This window comes from Cebus imitator, unplaced genomic scaffold (assembly GCF_001604975.1).
Source record: "Cebus imitator isolate Cc_AM_T3 unplaced genomic scaffold, Cebus_imitator-1.0 Scaffold135, whole genome shotgun sequence".
NCBI lineage: Eukaryota > Metazoa > Chordata > Mammalia > Primates > Cebidae > Cebus > Cebus imitator.
In genome coordinates, this window is record NW_016107450.1 from 179,606 (window position 1) to 200,376 (window position 20,771).

The 20,771-nt window shown below is 40.0% G+C and overlaps 1 protein-coding gene across 8 annotated transcripts in view; it reads right to left on the reverse strand.

Moving 5' to 3' along the window:
- The window catches only part of DNAJC6 (DnaJ heat shock protein family (Hsp40) member C6), a 178,067-nt gene that overhangs the window by 57,261 nt on the left and 100,035 nt on the right, over positions 1-20,771 (reverse strand). For 2 of the 8 annotated variants that reach the window (XM_037743101.1, XM_037743099.1), the window contains one exon: positions 12,429-12,540. The exons of the other annotated variants lie outside the window; for them this stretch is intronic. Coding sequence is in view for 1 of the 2 variants with exons in the window: in XM_037743099.1 (XP_037599027.1) it covers positions 12,429-12,540 (112 nt within the window). In the remaining variant the exon portion in view is untranslated. The remainder of the gene's footprint in view (positions 1-12,428; positions 12,541-20,771) is intronic. 8 annotated transcript variants of the gene reach the window in all.

Sequence of the window (20,771 nt, forward strand, 5' to 3'; positions counted from 1 at the left end):
TTTTGAGACTGAGTCTTGCTCTATCACCCAGGCCAGAGTGCAGTGGCGCGATCTCAGATTGCTGCAACCTTCGCCTCCCAGGTTCAAGCAATTCTTCTGTCTCAGCCTCCCAATTAGCTGGGATTACAGGTGCCCGCCACCAAGCCCAGCTAATTTTTGTATTTTTAGTAGAGATGGGGTTTTGCCATGTTGGCCAGGCTGGTCTCAAACTCCTGACCTCAAGTGATCCACCTACCTCGGCCTCCCAAAGTGCTGGGATTACAGGCATGAGCTACCGCACCCAGTCGCATTCACTAGTTTTACAGTTAAAAATATGTTATAAAAAATAAAGAGCCAAGTGTTATGTTATTCAATTCCGATATGTCTTTCTCCAACAGTTGTAGAGACCTCCCTCCTCTTGCATGATTCATTGCAGTTCACAGTCACACAAGTTTCTCAGCTGGCCTGGGAGAGGCAGGCAAAGGCTGCCAACAGTGAGTGCTCCAAGAGCCTGTGTGGCCCCTTCACTCCAAGCAGGCTAGGGGCTTGCCAGGAAGGAACATCTTTCTATACTTGACTCATTCTAAGACTTCAGACCTGGCTTCATCACAGCAGTAACTATCTCATTTCCAATGTCAATACTCAAGATGATTTAGTAGGCTGAGGACAAGGAGGAGAGGGCAGAGGCCGCTTGGCACCAACTGCAGTTCCTGGAACATCAGCCTTCTTCAGTGAGTCCTCTGGGCCTCCACAAAGCTAATTCCACAGAATATCACTTTTCCTCTTTCCAGAACGTTTTCATCATCCAGTTCTAGTAAAGTGAGTTACTATCCCATAGTGTTCAAAATCAGCCTTTTGGAGAGACGACTGATAAAGTGAACTTGGCATTAGAATCATGTCATATTCGTGTTCCCATTCACCAGTGGGCATTTTTCTCTGTAGTTAAGTGTCACAATGTCAAAAATGTCTTGTCCTGGCTTCTACAAAATTGACAACTGTGGGATAGAAATCCCTGAAACTAAAGTGACTTTGTAGAGATGCCCCATTAGTCCCTGCTCTAGGGAAAGGTCATTACTTCACAGTGCTTGGCAAAGAGCAAGGAAGGAACTACTGTCATTATCACAAAGGGCTTCATCATCCTTCTTTACAACACATTTTTCAGCTCTTGGCTCCCAGCAGTTAGAGAAATGGATCATATGGACCTAACAAGTAGATACACCATGGAAAAACCCACTGCCTTGGCTTCTGGAATCAAAGACTGCTTACATCTCATTCCCCATTTATCTCACTCCAGGGAAGCTTTGAGGAAACATAATGGACTTTAAGGAGAGAGGTCTTCGACTGGAGACTTGGTTCCTCTGCTTAAAAGCTGTGTGACCTTGAGCATGTCATTTTACTCCTCTAGGCCTCCTTTCCACCACACCCCTCCAACTCCTCACCTTATAAACTGGAACTAATTAAGAACAAAAACTTTTCTACGTGCCTCATGTCATCAACAGGATCAAATAAGACCATGCATGACATTGAGATTTTTATGTAATGAGATTTTCAAAAATGAACAGAAATTCTTATTTTTTTTATATGTTATTTATTTATTTATTTATTTGAGACAGAGTATCATTCTGTCACCCAGGCTGCAGCGTGGTGGCCCAGTCTCGGCTCACTGCAACCTCCACCTTCTGGGCTCAAGTAAGTCTTCCACCTCAGCATCCCGAGCAGCTGGGATTACAGGTGCGCACCACCACACCCAACTAATTTTTGTATTTTCTGTAGAGACAGGGTTTCACCATGTTGCCCAGGCTGGTGTCAAACTCCTGACCTCAGGTGATTGGCCGGCCTTAGCCTCTCAAAGTGTTGGGATTACAGGCATGAGACACTGTGCCCAGCAGAATTTTTATTTTAATTTTAGAAATTCAGCACTCACAGTAAATGATTCCAAGAAATGCTTCCCACAAATGGCTGAGAATCCAACTAGAAATTAAAATTTCAGAGAAAAAAAGATAACATTTAGCAAAATAATAAATCAACACTTCCTATGCCAAACAAGTGGTTAGGCATTACACAAGGCAACCCATGTTGAAATACAGGATTTATGTCAGCCAGATCTGGTTTGGATACCACTTCTGCTACTAGCTGGATGTATCGTCTAGAGAAGCCTTGATTTCCTTATCTGTAGAATAGAAATATTAATAGAATGACACATAGAAGATAAAGCCACAAAAAATGCTGCCTCTAGCAAAGTCACACAGCCTTAGCAAAAAAAAAAAAAAAAAAAAAAAAAAAAAAAAAAAAAAAAAAGGCCATGCTGTTCTATTTCAGGGGGCTATTAAGCCAGACTGGAGATGTGTCTAGCAAGCCTCCCTAGGGTAAGAATCTCTTACTGGTGCATCCAAGCTATGGTCCATGGAAACTCTTCACTTTGATAGTTCAGAAGAATAAGTGTTTACCAGAAGTGAACCTCTTTATCACTCTGAAGTATCTGCTTCCCATCTTGACGTGACCTAGTGTCTGGTGGGAGGACTTATGATGAGCTATCTGCAGAAATATTCAGGTTCATTCAGATTCAGTGGTACTGGTTTTTTAAATATTATAATAGTTCTGTACTAGTTGGCACTTGGTATGAGCTATTAAAACTACAAGTCACTCGATGACATTGTACAACAGTGGCCTTGGACACAGCTGCTCAACAGACCAAGGGGGCAGAAGCAAGGGCATGTGTAGCATCCACGGAAGGCTCCAGGGGAGCTAAGCACTGGCAGGCAGAGGCCACAGGGCAGGTGGTGCCAATGAGTCAGGCTTTCTGGATTCAGGCCACTAGGAAGCACAGGCATCCAAGAGCTTCACAGCTCTTACAAGTCAACAGCACACCCAGCCCTCCTTGTACTGCAATAAAGTGCCAGGGCCCTTAGAATAATCTTTTTTTTTTTTTGAGACAGGGTCTGGCTCTGTTGCCCAGGCTGGAGTGCCGTGGCACAATCTTGGCTCACGGCAACCTCTGCCTCCCAGGCTCAAGCAATCCTCCCAACTCCACCTCCTGAGTAGCTGGGATGACAGGGGTGCACTATGCCTGGCTAATTTTTGTATTTTCTGTAGCAATGGGGTTTCGCCATGTTCTCAAACTCCTGAGCTCACGTGATCCACCTGCCTTGGCCTCCCAAAGTGCTAGGATTACATATTTCAGCCACTCCGCCCAGTCAGAATAATCAATTTAATGGGGAAGTTGCTGGAAGGTTCTGCTGCCATTCCCTACGTCAAACCATGGCCCAGAAATGGAGATCATTTAGCTAGTAACAACAAGACTCTCCAGAATGTCCGAAAATTAATTTGAAAATTGGAAATTAGAGTGGTAATTTGTGCTTTAAACAGTGATCATATACATGTGAATGGGTATATTTACTTACAGAATAAAAGGGGGTTATATTTTACATTGATATATATTGATTTCTATATTATGTTAGTGTGCCAGTTATTAAAGCTTTTGTCATAACTATAGACACCATAAAATCTGTATGTGTGCAATTTCTACAATCACTTTTCAGGACCTTAATGGGAGAGTACTAGACTATGATGCCCAGCTCTCTCCCAAGCTATGGGAGAATCACAAACCCAGGGTCTCAAAGAATATAAACATAGGAGAATGAATTAAGTGATTTCCTAAGTCCCTTCCACTTCTAAAATTCTTTAACACTATCATCCTCATATAAAGGCCATCTACTAAACATGTACTCTAGGCTAGACACTTAGCTAAGCAGTTTCCATAAACAACTAAATTGGACCCTTGTGCTAAGCACAGTGGCAGGTGGGAGTCCCACTAAGGAAACGGAGGTTTTGGTAATGTTTAGTAAGAGTCACAACAGAATGAGATGAACCTGGGTTTGGCTGGACCCAAAGCCTCTGCTCTTACTCACCTCTCCATCCTGCCTTTCATGAGGCACTTTTTGTCTCTCATGTCTCCATTCTCCCACCTCATTCTGTTCCTTCATCCTAGGACTCAGAGCAGTCAGCTGCATTATATTCACGTACTCATGAATGAGTCTACCTCCTCTCAACTCAATTACTTGCTATTGAGTCTTCAATAGCAAGGAACATGTTTCATGCCTCTTCACAGCTCCCTATGTACAATACATGGCACACAGTAAGCACTCACTAAAAGTACATGAAACTGAGCTGCTATAGAATGCAATAATCAAAGAGAAGATGGCAGAGATGACAAGGAAGACCAAACAGATCAACCTTGACAGTGACCTGGTGTTTGCTTAACTGTAGGTAGCAAATATGACCAAATGCTTTCACTGTTTCACTGTCTCCTCAAGCTTTTCGGAGTTTCTGATTACAACACTGCACCCACTGAGAATGCCTGCCTGAGAGATGGGGGTTTCATGAAATTCAGCACAAGCTTTATTGTGAAGAAGACTAATATTTTATGAGAAAACCCGGGAGAAATGTTTACCTTCAAAGAGGTAAGAGGAGCTCATTAAGGAACCAATACTAGCTCCTCTTTCCCAAAAGGATCTACAACACAAAAAAAGAATGGTAAGAGTAGAAAAAATGAGAAATGCAGTCAAAGTAAAGACCATATTGAAACCAAAATGGTCTCTGCGTATAATAAAGACAGGGTACACAGTGTTCATAACCAGGCTGTTGGTGCTAGGGGAATTCCAGCCAAATGGATGTAACATATTTTGTTCCTTCAACGATCAAGGAAGTCAGGCTACAGGTGCCAATCCAAATTTTATTCAATAAACTCTCATATAAAACTAAACATGGATGTTGCTTAATTTGATTCAACAAACATAGTAAGTACTTATGATGTGCCAGGGAAAAGGAGTCTAAATAAGGAATCTTTACTCTTCAACAAGTGGACCAAATAAAAAGGTTCAGCATTATGAAATAATAGTAATCAAATCTATTCAATGAGATCAGAGTCCCCAATAGAAACCTGAAATAATAGAAAGGGTTCTGTATACCACATGGACCCTCAACTCCAGAAAGTGAGGGGTCATGATTTTTTTTCTCCTTTCACTAATGAAAAGATCGGGGCTTAAATTGCATAAAATGGACTATAACATTTCCCTCTTAATTACCAGCCTGGATCAGAGAAAATGTCCTTGCTATTATCTGACCTTGTCTATGATAGAGAACAGAGATAGCAGAGGACTGATGGCCTGTTGAAAGAAAACTGCAAAGAGAAAAATAAGGCAAAAATTTTCTGTTCAACATTTCAGTTTCATTTAAGAGAGACAGGAGAGACAATATAGGTACCAAAGGGCAACTGAGAGAACTCTATCAATCTTCCCAAATAGCCCCCCATACACAGGTAGAATTTTAGAAAACCAGTATGCTTGTTATGCATATGCAACTCCAAGAAGGGTTTCTCAAGCTCCTCCCCTTCCAACAAGACTGCCTTCCCTTAGCTGAGAGACAGAAATTCTGGAGCTGCCATTGCAAGCCATCTTCGGAGAGAAAGATCAAATTATCGTTCTCCAGAAAAGTAGCAGTGGTCATGGATGGATATTGTTCGTTGTTTAAAAGATCAAGGTAAGTGTACATATGCTATGTGCGACATGCAACACACACATGTCCTACACATATACCAAAGTGGCCTTACTACATGTTAGGCATTATGCTAGGAATATACGATATCCCACACATTAAAACTGAAGTATATTTTTACTCTTATTTTTCAGATAAGGAAACTATGTCTCAAAGAGGTCAATTCATGCAAGCTGACTCTGTGGCACAGTGGATATCACATTGGACTTCTAGCCTAAATCGAAAGAGTCAACGAGGTCAATTCATTCACCAGGTTACTTAGGATGTATCCAAATGTCTGTGTGATGACAAGACCCATGTTTTTTTCATTTCATCAGGCACAGTCGGGAACGTAACAGAGAGGTGGAAGCCCCCCTTGGCCAATGAGAGGAAACAAACCAGACTCATAACACTTTAATACTCAATGGAATATTAGCAATGTAACCCTGTGCCTCAAATGGATGCACCAGGAAAAGAAAATGACTTCCCTAAATCATTGCCATGACTTAACTGTTTTAAAAAAACAGCTTTATTGACATATGAAATCTACATATAAAACTACATATTGAAAATGTAAACATTTTATAAGTTTTAACACATAACTGTGAAGGCGGGTGTGGTGGCTCACACCTGTAATCCCAGCACTTTGGGAGGCCAAGGCAGGCAGATCACCTGAAGTCAGGAGTTCAAGACCAGCCTGGCCAATATGGTGAAAATCCCTCTCTACTAAAAGTACAAAAATTTACCTGGGCATGGTGGCTGGTGGTGAACACCTGTAATCCCAGCTACTTAGGAGGCTGAGGCAGGAGAATCGCTTGAACCCAGGAGGAGGAGGTTGCAGTGAGCCAAGATTGCACCACTGCACTCCAGCCTGGACAAGAGCAAAACTCCATCTTAAAACAAAAATAGCAACAACAAAAAAAAATCTAACTGTGTGTATATACACACATGTATGGATGATTCATTCTTGCAGTATATTTGATCGATGATTCTGCTGTGGTGTGGTAGTTTATTGTGCATTGTTTATACACAAGATGGTGAAAATACAGAGAACAACTCAGCACTGTAGCAAATACATGCATACACATACATCACACTCAAAGGGATCTCACATCAAGAAACATTTCAGAAAAAAGTTTTTTATCCTTTGTTATATATAAAATACCTAGACCTCCTGGAGAGTAGAGATCCTCTGACAATTCCTCAGAAAGCAGGGGTTACTTTGAACACTTTATATTACTTTAAATAATTTACATCAGCAGTTCTAAAATATGATCCCACAACCATCAGTTTCAGAATGATCTGGGGTCTTTACTTAAAATGCATATTCCTGATTTCCACTTCTAACCATGATAATGGTATTAGACTTGAGCTCCTGTAATAAACTAGATAAGTTATATGAAACATCTGTTTTCAGGCATTAAACAACAGTCTAAAAAGGACTGAGATCTTTGAAAAAAAGAAAACATACAAGGTGACCCTCACAGTTGCTCCAGCTTTTTACCTGGAGGCACTTTCCTATTACCATAAAATGATCTAGAACCCAAGCAGAATAGCGGTCCTGCTGAACTCTGAAGGCAGGGATCAAAATACAAAAACTGCTAAGAAGCTGGGATATGTGGGACAATATGAAAGAAAATAGGGAGAGGCACAGTGTGGACATAGTGGGTGGGGGTGCTGAAGGGATGGGAAGGAAGAAATCTGCATGGAAATTCACCCTGAGTCCTTGGCTGAGGCCTGGGCTATGAATATAGAGAGTAAGACTTCACAAGGCCCCAGCAGAGACTGCATGATGCAGGGTTGAGAGCTAAACCAGCATTATATACCAGAGGTTATAAATGCTGGCATATGTTGGAGCTCTAGCACAGCCAAAATGGAAAGCTCTTACTGAGCACCTCAGGCATTTAGTTGAATATTCAGTGTTTCCATCTCAAAAAGGCCACATCCATGCTAGGAATAGGACCATATCCTAAAGGCTGCATTCCTAGGACCAGGTTGAAAATCACAAAAAACCCATTTTAACAAAGAATAAAATCAAGCCTAATGACTGGAAGAATATGTCAGTAATTTAACTGTCTTCCAGAATAAAATTCAACATGTTTTCAAGGAAAATGGTAATCCAGACTTCAAACAAAGTATCATCACAATGTTTATCATACAATAAAAATAAAACTGCACACGTGAAGGAGCAGTATAAATTGAACAATAAAAAGGCAGTAAATAGAAACAGAACCTGAAATGCTCCAGATACTGGAATTAGTAGACAAGAACTTTAAGCTTATTAATATGTTCAAAGGCTTAAACAAAGAGATAGTCTTAATGAGCTAATAGCAAAGAATATTGAAAAAAAGAAGAAGAAAGCTGCAGAATTGAAAAGTATAATATCTGAAATGAAATTTTTTCTAAATGAGCTTAACAGAAGATTGGAATCTGCAAAAGGAAATTGTATGAACTTGAAGTCAGGTCAAAAGAAATTAAAAACAGAGTCTCAGTGAGCTATGAGACAACATCATGTAAGCAGTTTACCATCATGTAAGTTGTTCACCATCATGTAAGCAGAGTCTAAGAAGGGACGGAGGAAGAAAACGGAGCAGATAAAAGCTATTTTCAACATTTGGTGGAAAAAATTTCAACTCAAAAATCAGAATGTCTCAACCTTAGCACTTGGCACTATTGGTACTGTAAATTGGATAATTCTTTGTTGCGGGGGGCTGTCATGGACATTGCAGAACTTTTAGCAGCATCCCTATCCTCTATTAACTAATTTCAAGTAATATCCTCTCCTACCTGAACTCTAAGCAAAGACAACCAAAAACACCTCCAAACTTTGCCAAATGTTTACTAGAGAACCAACATTGTCCCTGCTTAAGAACTACTGCTGCAGATCCAAGTAACTCAGCAAACCCAAAACAGGATAAATATACAAAGAATCGCCTTAGACACAGCAGAATAAGACTGCTAACGACAAAAAGAAAAAGAAAATCTTAGTAGCTGATAGAGAAAAAGATATATTACATACAGAGGGACAACAATGTCAATAATGGCTAACATTCATCAGAAACAATGGCAGTCAGAAAGCAATGAAATGAATTTTTTTTAGAGTGCTGATAGAAAAACAACTATCACCCAAGAACTTTACAGACAGTAAAAAAAATCCTTTCAAAACAAAATTTCATATTAAAAAAAACATGAAAAATTTGTTGCTAATTGACCTGCATTACAAGAAATGCTAAAGGGAGTTCTTCAGTCATAAGGTCAATGTTACCAGATGAAAACTCAGATCTGTAGGAAAGAACGAAGAGTAACAGAAATTGTAAATGTGTGTGTGAATATAAAAGATTACGGTTTTCTTCTCTTAATGCATCTGAAAGATAACTGTTACAAGCAAAAATAACAACATTGTATTGTGGTGTTATTACACAGATGAAAAATATATGACAAAATATCACTTTCAAAAGATGGGTAGAAGCTAAGTGAAATTTTACTGCTATAATATTCTCATTTTATTCTAAGTATATAGTGACAAGTGAAGAATGATTATTGCAATCTCTGGAGAAACCATATACCATATATATATATATATATATATATATATATTCATATATAAATATATGTACTACACATAGTCAAAAAGCCAGAAGAATTAAAATTTCATATTAAAAATATATAATTAATCCTAACTAAGCTGAAAAGAATAGAAAAACAAAAAACAGAAGGAATAGTTAGAAACTAATAACAAGAGAGTAGACTTAATCTCAATTATATTAATAATTATAATAAATCTAAATAGACCAAATACTATCATTAAAAGACAGAGACTGTCAGACTGAATAAAAAACCAAATTATATGCTGTGTACAAGAGACGTACTTTCATTACAAAGTTACGGATAAGTTAATAGTAAAGGATGAGAAAGTATTAATCATGCAAAACAGTAAGCAAAAGAAAGCAGGTAGGCCTATATTAATATCAGGCAAATTAATTTCAAGACAGAATATTACAAAGATAAGGAGTAATGTTTCATAATTAAGAGTTACTTATTCCATAAGATATAATTCTAAATGTATGCACCTAATAACACAGCTTCTATATAAAGCAAAAATGGACACAACAGTAGAAATAAGGGACAAACTCACAATCACAAATGCAGATTTTTTAACGTTTCTCAATAATTGATAGAGCAGGTCCACAAAACATTGGCATAGGAAGAAAACATTTGAACAGCAATACTACATTGCCCTAACTGACATTTATAGAATACTGCAACAACAACTTATAAGTGTAAACACTTATAAGAAGGTATATTCTTATAAGTGTGTAAACTTATAAGAAGTTATACTTCTTATAACTTGATAAGAATAATATACCTTCTTATCAAGTGTTTACATATGCTGGGGCATAAAATAAGTCTCAACAAATTTCAAAAGGTTAAAAAATGCATATTTCTGGGTGTCATTTAAGATTCATTCACATGCTCGAAGGCATAACAATAAAATTAAGGCTCAAGTCACTTGGCTTGCTAGTAATTGGCAGGGCAAGGAAACAAATACTGCTCTAACTGTAAATCCTGTGTCCCTTTTGCCATATGTTTGAATAGGGCCTAGACCGGGAAAGATAAGGCAAACATATGAATCACCAGAAAATGTCATACTTAGTCCAGTAAGAGTGTCTGCATTGCCACTGATCATTCTCTGTTCAAACTCTGCTGTGCTGTGCTAAAACCTAGGAGCTCAATTACTTGAGAAAAGTCATGTTAAAAACTTCATACAAAACCATATATCGGAGAGCTAAAGGGAGGAAATCAACCAATACATGCAACAAGGAATCCTGGGATTTTGGAACTGGATATGCAACCAGTCAAGAAAATCTTCATTTGTGTGTGTGTGTGTGTGTGTGTGTGTGTGTGTGCACGTGCATGTGTGTGTGACTACAGGGTTGAGGGGAGGGGAGAAAAGGGGGAAAAGAAGTACAAAGCAGAGGCATGAATGCCAGTTTCTACTTTTTAAAAAAAGGTTTCATTCAGATATAAATATAAACATTACCTATACATTATATTTTGTTATATTTTATACATTAAATATGTTGCATTACACAATAATATCATATGTATGTATAATGTAGAAGACATTCATAATCAATGTGGAAAATTTAGGCACATTTAAGGACATATATAAAGAGCATTAGAAAGAAAGCAAATGGCTGGGTGAGGAGGGTGGAACTGAGGCTGAAGAAGGGAAAAAAAGAAAATCAAGAATAAAACCAGATGGGGCCTTGTGCTGTAGAAAGACTGCCGTAGAAAGACTGCAAAGCAGTGTGATTAACTCACTTCTCTGCCCCTGAGGTCTACTGAAACCAAAGAAAATGGAATTAAGACAGAGAAAAAAACAAACAAGAGCACCACAGTTAACATTTTGGAGACTATATATCCTTACACTCTTAGTTATGTTTTTGTAAATATGCACACATACACTTGTTGTGTTGTGTGTCCACATACATAGAAATAGAGATCATATTGTGTATAGATTTGGACCTGCCATATTTCCACTTGGGAATAAAATGTAGTCTTTTGAGTCATTAATATATTTTCTCTCATATCTCTCATAGGGTTGTATGATAATAGTTGATTTTCTACTGTTTAGACACACCAAGTATTACTATAAAAGTGCATATAAAGTAGATGAGCACTCTGAGGAGCTTATTTCCAGTCTGCGTGTGTGGCAGGCAGGGGCGGCGGGGTGGGGGTGGTGCTGAAGGTCGTTGAAGTAGGAAAGAGCATGGCTTATGGAAGAGGTGGCATTGGTTGGAAATGGGCTGAAGGGCATTTTAGCCCATTATTTAGTATAAAATAATATTGGAGAGCAAACAAAGATTAAGAGACCATCACATCAAGGACAGACATAAAAGTGAAAGGATCATAACTGAGCTCTGGTCATAAGTATACTAGGGAACATGCTAGGCTCACCCAGCACCAAAAGATGAGTATTACAGTCTCCCCTAAGCAGATGAGGAAGGGTAGAGCGGGGGTCTCCAAAAAAGAAAGTAATTTGCCTAAGGCACCAACTATAATACATAGTAGAACCAGGATGTCATGCCGTTTCCTTGGGGAACTTGAGGGTGTGTTAGAAAGGGGTGGAAGACAAGACTGGGAAGGTGAGTGCTCCTTAGACCTAAGAAGGTCAAGCTAAAAATTAAGAACTTTTACCAAATTCTCTTACTCTTTCACGCTCACATATTGAATGACACACACACAAAAATAGATATCGGCAAATTTCTAAGAAGCTGTTCACAGAGCAGATTAATATTGGCTGAGACAAGTGGATTCCCCCAGGGATAGCACACTCTTTAGGGCATATTTCAAAATCAAGTATTCCATCTCAAGCCAGCTGAAGGAAATTTCAAGGCAGTCCTTCAGCCTCTAATTATCAGATAATTGTATTAGCAAGAACCTCCAATAGTTAGTCTCTAGTAAGCCATGCCAGGCATAAAAATGGTCAATGATGCTAAGCAAACTCAGAGTAAGGACACTTGTAAATGCTAACTACACAGGGAAGGCAGATACAGTCTGAAGGTGAATCCTAGGAGAAAACCAAAAAAACCATAGCAAGCATTTGGAGGAAAATCTGCTACCTAAGTGCAAAGAAAACCTGCTATTCCTCTGTTACGCTGGCCTCAAGGGCAAAGAAAGCTACCGCTAGCTGTGGACTCAGCTTCTAGCGTGGCCTTGGCTTGTGGAGACCTTCTCGTAAACTTCTGACCACTACCCTCTCTTGTAGAAAAACCAAACACTGAGCAAAATTAAAGTCAGTGGGAGGGGCTGGCTTCTGTGCTTGGTTAGCCAGACACGGTAGCCTACCTGGATCTGCACTCTACACACAGAAGACATGGGCTAAATCCCAAAGGCCAAAAGCACACCCTTACCTGGCGGGTAGAAGGAGGTGGTTCTTACCCTCTCTTCAGACTCCTTCCACTCAAAAAATGACTCTCCACGTGTTACTTTTCCCAAAAATTCTTGACTCAATAATAACCACTCCTGGAGAACCAGGAAAAGAAAAAAAACATCATTTATTTAGTACTAGCGTGTTGTGATTAAAAGGACCTAGGATTGGCAAACAAGCAGACCTGGATTCACAACACTGACTCTCCTTCCTTGCTACCTGTGTAACAGCAGGAAAATTAATAAATCTCTCTAAGCCTCAGTTTTCTCAACTGTAAAATGGAGGCAGATAATATCCTCCTCCCATGTACATGATGATTAAATAAGGATGGATCAGGATTTGTCACCTAGAAGGCAATCATAAACAATATTTGCCTATGCATGCCTACCTTCTTATTTCTATATGGGAAAGTGGAGGAGATCCTAATGGGCAAAATACATGCACACACATATGAAAGGGAGAAAAGCACAAAAATGGTCTGCAGCTAGGAACTGCTACATCCTTCCATCAGTTCAGTGGAAAGGCCATTTACTTGCTATATAACCTTATACAGAGAGAAAGCCTATGATACCTTCTTCATGGAATCATCATGAATATTAAATCCAGCATCTGTAAAAGCACACTCACTGTCTGTTACATTTACAACTTAGTAATTGGCAACTAGAGGTGGAGGTGGATGTGGTAGCACTGAATTAACAAGAACATAACTCACAATGAGTTCACCAATGGGGACTCTGAAATATTTTCTTTGGAGTTTGGATGGGGATTTGAGTTGTATAGAAATCAGACATCTGGGAAACAGTCCTCTGATGGAAATTCTCCTATGTAGCCCCATCCTGCCTGAGGCAGGCTTACCAAGCAAAGATATGGGGTCCCTCCCTGGCTCCCATGTTAACTAGCTGTTCTGCCTGTCTTTCTGGCTTAATTATGCTCCAATAACCCTGACAAAATTGGCTGCATTTCACTGTAAATCATGACAGTGGAAATCCTAAAATAAAAGTAAGATTAATGCTATGACCTTAATCTTGGCATGAGGGCTCATTAATTGCAAATCACGGAGTTAATTGAATTCTAGGGATAGCACTGCCAGCTAGATTAAATTTCCTGAGACCTATTTCTTTACTGACATGAAGATAACTGAAATGCACCAATGACAACCAAGCCAAATATTGGGGGTTGCTAAGGAGACAGATAATTATTTCCCTGGCATGCTAGTTGCCCAAATCAGAAGAGTCCGATGTCATGCTTTGGAGGACTGTCCCTATTATTACAGCAACCCTCCCTGTCTTCTTCATGTTCAAGGGTGTGATGCAACCTCTCTGAACCTCAGTTTTGTGATAATACTTGTTAAGAATGAAATACACACAGGCATATAAAACTACAAGAAGTGTTCGATAAAAAGTAGCCATGATCATCATCCCATCTGTCTTCTCTTTCCTAGAGTCTGGTCTGTGTAGTTCCATCTGCTCTTGGGTCAAAAAAAATTTATATGCACGAATCCTCATCTAATACTGAGAGATGAGTATTGCAGTCTCCAGTACACAGGAGGAAGGAGGAAGACTCTGAAATGGAGAGGAATGTGTATCAGCCAGCAGTGACGGTACATATTAGAGCCAAGATATGGTGTTTCCTCACAGAACTGGGTGGACATAGAGGGTATATTAGAGAGGCGTGAGAGGTGAGACTGCAAAGGTGAATGATCCTCAGATCTCAAAAGGCTTGAAAGTCAAGCTAACCTTCAAAGGAATAGATAAAAGAATTTAGAATCACTAGGAAGGGTGAGGGGATGGTTTTGTTGAAAGCTGCAACACAAAATTAATTGAGAATGTGCAAGAAGTGTTTAGTGAGGAGACAGTGCTTAATTTCTATTTGTATCAAGCACTCAGCATGACACTTACCAGGGTAAGCCATCCAAAAAAGGACACTTAATTGAACTGAATTGAATCTGTCAAGAAACCAACAATTCCTATTCACTTTTAAACCAATTTCAATTGCATTGAAGTGCAGCAAGATGATAACAGCAGTAGCCATCACTTATTAAGCACCCTCTGATCCCTGGGAACTAGACTACAAGCTTTATGTCCATTATCTTACTTAATCTTCACAATTATGTTCCCAGGTAAGTTTGATTATCCCCTTTTTACAGAGGATCAAACTGAGCACTTGTCTTAGACTATTTGGGCTACTATAACAAGATACTATAAATTGAGTGGCTTATTAACAACAGAATGTATTTCTCACAGTTCTGGAGGCTGGAAAGTCCAAGATCAAGGTGCCTGCAGATTTGGTGCCTAGATAAGGGCACCACTTCTTTATTCATAGAAGGCCGTCTTCTCCCTGTGTCCTTACATGGTGAAAGAGACAAGCAAGTTCTCTGGGGGCCTGTTTTATAAAGGCATGAATCCCATTCATGATGGCTCTGCCACCATAACCTAATCACCTCCCAAAGGCCCTGCCTCCAAATATTATCACATTAAGGTTTAGGTTTCAGCATATGAATCTGGGAAAGGGGGGGACACAAACATTCAGCCCACAGCAGGACCCAACACAAAAATTTAGGTCATAATCCAGGCTCTTCTCTAGGTCTGCCTCACTCTAAAACCTGTGTTCCGCTGACAACATTTTGTTGCCTCCTATTGTATTTGTCAAAAGCTTAAAACACAAAAGGAAAAAGTCAAACCCAAAAGCACTGCTGGAGAACAAAAAAGCCAGACCTGGGCCTGATGTCTGCTCTGCATTAATCTAAGGATATTTTCAAGAACAGACACCCAGGAGTTGAAAACTGCCACATATTCATTGAGTAACAATGAAATTAATGAACAGTAGTTTCTAAGGCTTGAACAGGCAGGAGTGGGAAACTGCAGTCCAGTTATGATCATGGTCCCTCATACGGACTTGGTCTCACAAAGGGATGATGACGGTGGATCAAGATGCTCTTTCCTAATTCAGCCTCTTCTTGCTTCCCAATCCTATCCACCCCACAGGGACATGCAGCTTTTAGGGTCAGTAGCTGCTGTCTTTGACTCTTATGTTCAACAGCCACATGCACCAGCCTCAGGGGTAGTGGCAGCAGAGCATAGGAGGCGGGGAAAGAGCATGAGCATGAAGAACCAAACTGTAAATACGTTTTCTATCTTTCCCAAAGAACCACTCTACAGACTTGGAAACCTGCCCATTGTCAAGTCCCTTTGAGGTGTGAAAGCACATGAGTGCTGACAAACCCAGGGTCACAGCCTTTTCTCTTTGAGGAGACTATGGCCAAAAGAGCTGATAAGTCATTAGCAGCATCTGGTATTCTTTGCTGCCTTTTAGATCCCAGGTAACACAATCAGAGCTCACAGGCTCTGAGATTTCAAAGATAGGCACTGATAAGCATAAAAATGGTCTCCAAAAACGCAGGTGACAGGCAAGCAGGTAGCTTTCCATCACGAACAATGTGTCCTCTGCAAAATCCACAGGATGGTAAGAGTAGGTGGGCAGATACATTGAAAGGGTTTGGTTTCCAAAGAAGGAACTAGGGCTATAGCTAGCTTATAGATTGGAAGAGGGCAATGCAGCCTTTTGGTGTCTGATATCAGTCCTTACTCAAAGCCTGGAACAAGCCCATTTCTGTATAGCATAACTGTAAAAGCAAACATAGTAGTTCTGGGGGAATCTAATCTTCACCAGGCTCACGCTGTATACTAGGTTCATGCAAGATGCTTCACACACACTGTTTCATTTTGCTCTGAAAAGGACCTTGCTAAAAAGGCTATCCGTCTCAGTTAATAGGGACAAAAATGAGGCTCAGAGAGGTTGCATAACCTGCCCAAGCTAAGAGTCCCGGCCAACGGTGATGCAAGGGGTTCCCAAGGTTAAATGTTAACCCAGGTAGCAGGCTACACATCAAAATAGCCTGGGGTGCCTGTTTTTTAAAATGCAGATTTCCAGATTTCTCTCAAAGCAGAATCTCTGAGAGTGGGGCCTAAAGTACAACTTTCAACACCCCTCAGTAGCCTTCTGATAAACAGAAAGTGCAATAACACAGCCACAGCTCTATGCCACACTGTGTGACAGAGATAGGCAGCCCTAAATTAGGATCAGGCAGGGTCGAGGAGAGAGGCAGAGGAGCTACCATTCACCGAGTGCTTCATATAGATTATTACACTTAATCATTACAACAACCTACTCAGGAGGACATTATCATGCCCATTTTACAGAGGAGGAAATTGAGGCTCCGTGAAGTTAAATGACTGAATAAAGGTCACATCTGTTAAGAAACACTGGGATCAGAACACAAACCAGATTTGTGTGGCTCTAAATCTCATGCCCTTTCACTATCACTTCTTCCTTTCCTCTTTCTGACAGAGAGTAGAGGTCTCAGTGCAATTGCTAGTAGCATGTGGATAGCTGTAGCTATGGAAGGGCCCACCTTGCCCAATATGAATCAAGCAGCAGAAATGGCTACATCCTGGGAAAGGCTGATTCTTCCTCCAGCAGCTACAACTGCTCTTCTTCTGATAAGAGCAGAAGCCTGGACTCACCAAACACAATGTGGGCAGTACCACAGTGGAGCCATCATCCCTCCTCTCAGCATACTTGCATATTGGGAGTCCACTTCCTTCCATGTAACGGTCCAGGCATTTGGAAATCTGCATGACCTGACTCATAACCAACAGAGTTCAAGATCCAAATACCAGTGTGTCTTTGGGCATATGGCTTTCCTTCTCTGGACAAAATCTCTTTCCATAAAATGTGGAGGTAGAATTTGCTGTTCTCCAAGGTCCCATGAACTCTGGATGACTCCATGACTTATAGAGTCTATATAATACGAGTGTTAAATTGTGATCTGTGCAATTATGAATACTACAAGGCAAGGACTGTTAGGGGTCTCATCAAACTGGACATGGAGTTGAAGTTTTTAACTGCCACTAATTGGTGGCGCTGGTAGAACTGAAGCATTCAAATCTCCAGTATGGCTTCTGTTTTTCATTTCTGCTCCAGAAGCCCAGGGGCAGGGGATTACTATCTAACAAGCTGGCCAGTGCCAACTTTCCTCTTTCCCCTTTCCTGCAAGTGCCTTCTTTCCTCTTTCCCTGCACTTGGCACTAATCTCAAGTGACTGCCTGTTGACTGACGACTCCCCAGTTGCCCTTCTTGAAACCTTTAAGCATATGCACATTGCCTGCAAGCTCCTAGAAGACAAGATGGGGTGAGTCAGAGAACACTCCACACACAGTGCCAAGCACAGGGCTTTGTATGTAGTGGTAGTAGTAGTTTTCCAGTATTCCGCTACTAAAAATAACAAATCATACCTAAGATTTGAGTGCCTACCATGTAACAGACATTATTCTAAATGCTTTATAGACCTATAATGTACATGCCATTACTATCTTGTATTTGTAAATTTGGAAACAGATATAGAGGCTCACTTTCTTGCTGAGGTCACACCGTTACTAGGCTAACCGTGGACAGTCTCACATTGCTGGATGAGAACACAGAGAGAATAGTTAGGGCTGTGTGACCTTGGCATCAGATGGACTCGAGTTTGTACTCCAGCAATTTATTAGCTGTTTCTTTAGATAAGCAGCTTAAACCTTTTGGTGCCTGTTCCTTCATCTGTAAAACAGGATAACAATATCCACCTCGTGGGTTTTTTCTGAAGAACCCAACATTGCACCTGGCCTGTTTATTTACTCAGAGATCTATTGAGCTTCTACTGTGTGAAAGGCTGTGTGATGGGTGTCGGGAAAACAGAAGAATAAAGCATGATGTCTGACATCAAGCTGCTCGCAGTCTACTGACAGGAAAACACAAACGAAAATTGTACGTAAGACCATATGGGAAGGACAATGTGATGCACAGGGCATCACTGGAGCACAGAGGAGAGCACCTGAGCAAAGAAAGCTGGACTTCGCAAAGATGAATGAGGCTAATCAGGCCACGTGGGAAGCAGGGCACTCAGGGCCAGGTGGTTCCATTCTGTCAGTCAATCATGCCATACCTGGGCATCAGCCTCAACTCTATTCTCATACCTCATATCCAATCTTTCAGAAAATACTGTCTATACTACCTCCAGATTTTATCCAGAATTTAAGATATGTAGAGAGCTCCCACTTACCCAAGAGAGAGTGGATAGATACACACACACACACACACACACACACACACACACACACATGCACGCACACGCACACTCTTACAAAGTGAAGAGATAAACTCAAAACTTGAAAGAGAGTTACTTGTGAGGGAAGGAACAGAGTAGAGGGGACAGGGACAGAAGCTTGATTTCTTTGAATACAACCTGTTTTAAAGATTTGAATTTAGAACTTTGTAAATATTCCATATCATTACAAACATAAATTTTAAAGCAATCCCTCAAAAGTGAAAGCAAAACGAAGCAAACAAATGCAACTTAGTATGAAATTGATGATATAACCACACAGAGAAACTATGTCAAGTAACTTTAAGATACAAAATAACTGTCTTAAAGTAAAATATATACAACTAGTACCCCCACTACCACCAAAAGCAAAACAAGAAACAAAAAACTACCTTAAACTGTTTTGGTGATAGTGTTGGTATTGTGATTCTGTGGCTGTGTATTGTAGCATAAAGCAAAAAAGCAACTATATTGGTGCAATTGAGAACCAGAATTTTGGCACGGAAGAAAGCATTATCATTATGAATCCATAATGTACTTTATCTTTTAAAAAAATTTGCTCCTAGCTCTGTCCACTGAGAAGGCCTAGACACAAAGACCAGCTCAGGAGCAGTGAGCACCCGTCACACCAAGACAGTGGTCTTGATGCACCATTTCCATCTAAAAGGAAATAGAGCCCTTTGAAAAAGTGGCCGATTCTAAGATTGGGGCAGAAAATGTACAAGATGAGCCTGGAACATCTGGCGATACCAGAAAGCAAGGAAAGCAGCAAAGAGTACTTGAGTGTGTCAGAAGCATTGAGGAGCCAGCTTCAGAGGCTCCCACAGCCATAGATGGCCCATTTAGGCATCAGTAAGAATACTGATGTCCCTCTGTATACTCAAGAGATTGGATACAGGACGCCTAACGGACACCAAAATCCAAGGACGCCCAAGTGCTTATATAAAATGGTGTAGTATTTGTATACAACCTACACACATCCTCCCATGTACTTTAAATCATATCTAGAGTACTTATAATACCTATTACAATGTAAATGCTACACAAATAGTTGTTTTATACTGTACTGGTTTTTATTTGTATTTATTTATTGTTTTGGTGTTTTTTCCAAATGTTTTTGATTCAGGGTTGGTTGAATCCACAGATGTGGAACCCTCAGAGGGCCGACTGTAATAACTGCAGTGGATTGAAACATGGATATGTGTTTAAAAACATGAGTTCATAATAATAAAATGAAGAGAAAGAGAGAAGCTTCAGAAGTCACCCTTAGAGAAGGATAGGGAACCTACTTTTTATTTTTGAAAACTGGTCAATGAAGGGTAAGAATCAAGTCTTTTTCCTTTTTTTGCTATATGAACTTTACTCCAGGGTAATCAAATGTCTGATGAGGAAGAGTTTTTCCTCATATAAATATTCCAGCAAACAAAAAAAAAGTAAGAATTACATTTGGAGCCCCTAATGAAACTATAGAACTAGGCAGTAATGACAAAAACAGAAACAACCACACATTATATATCCCCAATGGAAATACAAAACACAACCTATGAGACAGTCTTGCAAAAGGCTAATCTGAATGTAAGTCTGATCAAGCCTCGAATCTACCAGGAACACAGGGGACAAAGGAAAGGTTAAGTGACACTACAGGGATGCAGTCAGCAAAATCCAGACTTTGGGAAAATCTACAGTAAAAATGGCCTGGTTTTTTTTCCAACAACAAAAAAAATTTGCCACAAAAAAAATTTGCAAAGTCACAAAAAAGACACAGAGAAGAAACTTTAAAACCAACTAACTTCAATGCATAGACATTATTTGGATCCTGGTTCAAACTATAAAAAGGCAAAAATAAGATTCCCACTTATAGGAATCAGGAAAATCTGAACAGGTTGGATATTTGATGATATTAAGGACTATTAAGATTCTAGACGAGATAAGGATATTGTGAAATTTTTTTTTTTAAAGAAACCCTTTATTGACTGATTGATTGATTGATTGAGAAAGGTTCTCACTCCATGCCTTAGCCACCCCAGTATCTAGGACTACAAGTGCACGCTACCAGATACGCCCTTACATGTTAGAGGCAAATTCAAATATTTAATGATATTATGGCTGTGATCTACTTCACAATAATCCAGAGGGGTCGGGACAGGTATAGAAAAAATGAGATTGGTCATTAGTGGATACTTG